Source organism: Sabethes cyaneus, chromosome 3 (genome assembly GCF_943734655.1).
Source record: "Sabethes cyaneus chromosome 3, idSabCyanKW18_F2, whole genome shotgun sequence".
In the NCBI taxonomy this organism is placed as follows: domain Eukaryota; kingdom Metazoa; phylum Arthropoda; class Insecta; order Diptera; family Culicidae; genus Sabethes; species Sabethes cyaneus.
In genome coordinates, this window is record NC_071355.1 from 55502172 (window position 1) to 55508171 (window position 6000).

The 6000-nt window shown below is 41.4% G+C and overlaps 1 protein-coding gene across 1 annotated transcript in view; it reads right to left on the reverse strand.

Annotated features, from left to right (window-relative positions):
• Positions 1-4770, reverse strand: part of LOC128739596 (connectin) — a 28726-nt gene extending 23956 nt beyond the window's left edge. Inside the window, exons 1-2 of the mRNA XM_053835091.1 lie at positions 3892-4770; positions 3608-3824 (exon numbers count right to left, since the gene is read on the reverse strand). Coding sequence (XP_053691066.1) covers positions 3608-3824; positions 3892-4770 — 1096 coding nt within the window. The remainder of the gene's footprint in view (positions 1-3607; positions 3825-3891) is intronic.
• Between the last annotated feature and the right edge of the window lie 1230 nt (positions 4771-6000).

The following is a 6000-nucleotide window of genomic DNA, read 5'->3' on the forward strand; positions in this document are numbered from 1 at the left end:
TGATTTGGAAAACACACAATTATGATCACGTTTACTTATTCTAGAAACTAAACAGCTGTGAATATGGTATCACAGAACAATTCTACTTCTTTTTATCACGGAAGAACACAAAAATTCCCCTCTGATATGAAAATATAAATCAATTTTCATTCACTAGCCATTAGCAGCATTTTCTTTTTAATTCCAGCATATGGTGCGTTATTTACACTACTACCAACATATGTGCTGACATATCTGGTATTTGAGTGACAACTGGCGCTAGTGTATATGAAAGATACAGTGATACACTAGCGCCAGCAGCAAGCTGTTGTCATTGCAAAACTAATTATCTTCAATGAGACCGGAATGTAGGCAATAGCGAGAAGTTATCCATCGGTCTCTCTTTTCTTGTCTCTTTTGATTTGTTTTTGAAAAGCATTTAATCGCTGTGCTAGCTATTTCGGTCTGTTGGATTTAAAAAACACAGACATCACTATAGAAAATGGGCTCAATTTAGCCGCAGCGACTTCATCATTTCTCGCGACTATAACTCAAATTCAGTAGCATTTTATTAAGACCAAAATACACGCCGATATTCAGCAAATATTATTCTATCAACTGGTATAAATATAGTTTCAACGTAGTTCCTGAGGCTCAGGCTACCGCTTAATGGGCTGGAAATACCCACCCGTACCCTATATAACAAAGGGTTAGTCGAAAATCGGATTCATTTTGATCAGTTTGTTTGCCATTTCAAACGTTTCGTCTAACATCCATCTGGTAAAGCAGGGAATGGAAAAGTTCCGCTGGTCTGCAGTTTCTGGTAGGCATTGTTTTCTGAGAAAGCAACATTACGTGCGTCCACGAACCAGCAGCAGTGATTTCGTAGCTGAAATTTAGGATTAAGCCGCAGGCAACGCAAATTGTGTGACGACGAGCAGACCAGTATCTTCCGCATCTGGCTGTCCAAATAGACATATCGAGAAGTGAACAAACCTTTCTTCGGAGTTACTTCGGAGTATGTTCTGCCAAACATTCAAGCTGTTATATTGCCCAAGAAAAGTGAGAAGAATGACGAACTTTTTAACAGTTTAATCCATTACCAGACACCGTCGTTTTAAGAATGAAAACATGCTTATATACCCCTGTTTTCTAATAGTTTTGAAAGAATTATGCACAGTTTCTCTAATTTGAGATTCTATGGTAAGAAAAGAAGAAGAATGGTAAGGGTTGTTCGCGACAAAATTTGGACACCCCTAACAGCTTCGGAAATACATTAACAATGAGTGAAATATCTTGCAGAGTGGTAGACGTATGTCTGTTCTTTCTGAAAATATAACACTTGTTTATATCACAAGCGCTCAGCGTAAAATGGCGTCGAAAGAAGAGCAGGTGGGAAAAGCATTTGTGTGCGGTCGCAATGAAAATCCGGATCTCTCGTTAAGAAAACTTGCCAAAAAGCTTGGATTTCCTCCAAGCACGGTTAACAGTGTTTTAAAATCGTTCGATACTCGCTTGACAACAACTAGGAAGTTGGGAAGTGGAACAAAACCGGATCTGAGGAACCACCACAAGGATGCGAAGATAAAACAAATATTACGGAGGAGACCAGATCTTTCTGTACGTACGATTGCTCGTAAAATAACGACAAGGCATGCAGTTTTTCAAGGTGAGGACTGTGCCAAACCGTAATGATAAGCAAAATACGACGGCCAAAACACTCGCTCGTAAGCTTTATCGCGAATATTTACCGAAGTTTTCATACGTTATAATGGACGATGAAACGTAAGTTTTAGAAGACTTTAAACAGCTTCCTGGTATGTCTTTTTACACTGCCATGAAACGGAATGGCGTTGCAGAACATTTTAGGACAAAGCAGAAAGCCAAGTTCCCCAAAAAATATTTAGTATGGCTGGCCATATGCAGCTGTGGTCGAGCAAGCAATAGTTACATCACTACGGGAACGGTTAACAAGGAAATATACCGTGAAGAATGCCTACAGAAACGATTGTTAGCGTTCCTACACACCCATGATGTACCCTCGCTGTTTTGGCCTGATTTGGCATCCTGTCACTACGCCAAAGATATTTTGGAATGGTATGATGCTAATGGAGTCCATATTGTACCGATGGAGGTGAATCCACCTAACTGTCCAGAGTTACGCCTCATCGAGCGGTATTGGGCTTTGGTGAAGAGAGTGCTGTCCCAGCACAAACAACAAACAACAACTATAGATAAATTTCGAAAATATTGGACAAACGCAGTTAAATTGGTTGCCAAAAAGTCTGCACTTACCCTTATGGCAAGGGTAAACTCCAAAGTTCGCCAATTTTTCATGCAGACCAAATAAGTAATGTCAATTTATTTGATAGTTATTAACGATACACTCATAAATCTTTCTGTAACATCTTTGATGTACTACAGGGAAGCAACCATGGACCACTACTCTTTTATCTTTTTGCCAATGAACTGTCTGCACTCCTGCCGCCTGGCTGCCGATTTTTGTTTGCGCTGACGACGTACACATCGTTAAAGCACTTAAGATGGACCCTGACGATATTGAACTGCAACGCCTAGTGCATATATTTGTGAGTGACAAAATTGTGAGCAGGATTCACAACCCCCCAGAATCAATCCTGCCACCGCCACTGGCTACCAGCCTGAGCATTCCGTGTTATACCATTCCATAAATCCATCCAACTCCTGTGTCGTTTGTGATTGTCGAAAAAAAGAACACTCGATTCCTTTCCTTCGTGAATCCACCCGAATTACCGCTCTGATAGTATCCGCACGGGTGGTGTACGGTTGAATATTCCGAAAATCTCAGTCCTACCATTGCTGCAGGCTGGTTCAAAGCACAGCATGAGAAAACATCACAAAAACGACGACAGCACCGACTGGTGCCGCTGCTGGCTGGCTGGTGGATGGTGGAGAAATCAAAGAAAAACAAATTGCAGGCCGGAAAATTAACTTCACACCTTACTTCCCATGAGGATCAGTCACGGCGAAGGCGGTGAAGGAAAAACGTCCGAGGGTTAGGCCACGGTAAGAGATCGCACTTACTCCATCGGCCGCAGTGTGCTGGGAGAGAGAGAGACATACAGAAAGAACTTGTTGGAATTCATATTGTATGGAAAAACAATGAACTGCCACCGAGCTGGGAATGACGTTGCTAGGAGAAGGACGTGTTGCCGCGAAATTCTTTTTGTTTGTTCGATTATTATTGCTGTTCCTTTCTGATCTGATGGTTGAGTTTATACCGAATTCGTTTTCTAAGTCATTCTAAGCCAAGTTCCAACCAAGAGGAACTTGTTGAATTTAGTTTTCCTTACTGGACCTAACCTGGCAGCACGGTTTCCCCTTGCTTAGACTGCACTGCAATTACTGTGCTGCTGTGTGCCAAAAATTCTTTCCTCAGTCACAGTGACGTCAGTGTGAACGCAAACAAAGCAGTAAAATGAAACCCACACTTCTTCGCCCAGAGCTACCGGCCGGCCCCGTTCACGGTTTCACTTAATTGGATCCACAGTTTTACGAATTGTTTGACCAATCCTCGGCAAGTATGATTGTTCGACAGCAGGATGGGTTTACCCCAAACAAAAGAAATTAATTGAACAAGAATGCTCACCTTTAAGATGTAGTACGGCTGTACTGTTGACGAGGTTATCCATCAATGGCAGAAAGTTGTTGTAGGTGATTGTTTCCAGCTGATTGGAATTAAGATTGAGTGACAGGACAGCCGGCACTCCAATGAAGATGCCCCTTTCTAGCCGAGTTAGTCTATTGTTTTCGAGATTCAATCGCCTCAAGTTGTTTAGCCCATCAAAAGCTCTTGCCGACAGTTTCTGGAATTTTGAGAAATCAATAATTAATTTTAATCAAACGATAATCAACATCCTATCCAATCTGTACCTCAATGTGGTTGCCGTCCAGGTCCAGCTCCTGGAGACTCCACAACTCGGCGAAAACTGTGTCACCGATGTAGCTGATTGTGTTGGCGGTGAGTTTGAGGAATCGCAGGTTTCCGAGACCTTTGAAAATTTCTCTTGTCAAAACGGATAATTGGTTCGACTCCAGCTTCAGTTCGTCCAAACTTGTCAAATCGACAAAAACATCGTCGTGCAGCATCGTAAGATTGTTAAAATCCAAGTTCAGTCGCTTTAAGTGGGGCAGTCGCACGAGTGCCTCCTTATCCAGTTCGATGATTTCGTTTCGCTCGAGATTGATTTCTTCCAAGTAGGGATGATTGGCAAACGCGAAAGGATGCACGATCCGAATTTGATTTTTATGCAAAGTTATGTTCCGCAGATCCGTTAAATTGCCAAAGGCATAGTTCAACAGGTCCGGAATCATTCCGTACTCGATGGTTAGCTGTTTGAGATACTTGAGCGTCACTATTACATCCGACGGAATGTAAGTGAGATTGCCGATTTTCTGGACGGTAATTTTTAACTGCTCAAGTGTTGTCTGCGTTTGAAATGCCAACCAGTTGGGGTCCTTTCTGGGCAGATCTTTGCTGAAGATCCAACAGTTGGCCTTCTGTGCCTTTACGTGCGGATCGTCCGGACTGCAGTGGCAGACCAGTTTCATTTCTCGATCGCCCGAGCAGAGATTCATCAGGGGCGTACCGACGTGGCTACCCTGCAGTAGATTCGCCTGAGCGGATTTGGACTTTTTACTATCCTTCTCCCGGAACCGGCTTTCGGTTGGGTTTGTGACGATGGAAAGCAGCAGCAGTAGCAGCAGAGCTACATTTTGGCTCGCTGCGGTTGCCGTAACCGAGGGATGCATTCTGGCGGTAGCGGTCTGTAATGATGGTTGAGAGGAAAATGTTTTAGCAATTTGGTGGAGAATGAGTAATTAGGATATTTGCATTCCAACGACTAAATATACATGTATTAAAGTTTTTGGTATATGATGAGTGCTTATGGAATCGAAACTGGCACTTCAGTTTCAGTGCGTTTTAGGCACAGAAGGCACTGATTGTAACGGAATTGAGCAATTATTTTTTCATAAAATTGGTAGTCGCAAATCATACTCAACTTCTTACACATCTTACACTTATATAGCATCCGGTTATTGCTAGTACAAAATTCACATTTTTGTTTACTAATAGTATACTGGGAATCATACTTATAATAAAATTATCACCAGTAGTAGCATGTCATCAAGAACAAAAACATAATAAGTTTTGTAGTTCCGAACAGGAACCGGACTTCATCTCTGTTTAATCAAGTGACATAACCTCGGATAACAACCAGTTATATACATACGTACATACATACAGGTACAACGGGGAGCAATATAAAGCATAATAGGAATAACCTTGCCAACAAAAGGCCAGGCTTTGCCCTTCATTCTTGCCTCAGTTTATATACTCGAGCGAGACTCAATATTCGAAGTCCTACACACCCACCAGCTATCAATTTCCTACGCGCTAGGCAAGAAGGTGTATGCTTGCTATTCGTTTGCCCACATACAATGTCCCTTGGGTAACATTATTGATTTAGGATCACGGTTTTGTTCGCGTTAAGGGACATTGTTGGCAACTATATTACATTCTCTTGGCACCATCATCGACTGAACGGTTGTTATGCGAAATAAATCTGTATTTATGAAATTTACGATAACTGCATTAAGAAGCAAAAAATTCTCACAACGATACGTGCCAAAATAAAGTTTAACAAATTGAAGCTCAGTAAAAATTAGAGCAAAAGTAGAAAGCTTCTATTAAATTTTTATTGAATCCCCATTAACACCATTTAATAAATGCTTAATGCATGATCAAAGAAATTCTCGTATATTCGTGAATTTTACTAAGACGCTCGAAAATCATTCATAATTATTCTTTTTAACGCAGTTCTATAAACGATAGAAATTAAGCCTAAAGCCTAATTTGTACTCCACCAAAAATAACCTGCAACACATTCCGTTCAAATAACCGTTTGTATAAGTTGATTTTGTACATTGTCAGCTTTGTGTGGTGAAATATGCTTCTTGATCGAAGCGTCTTCGGAGGGA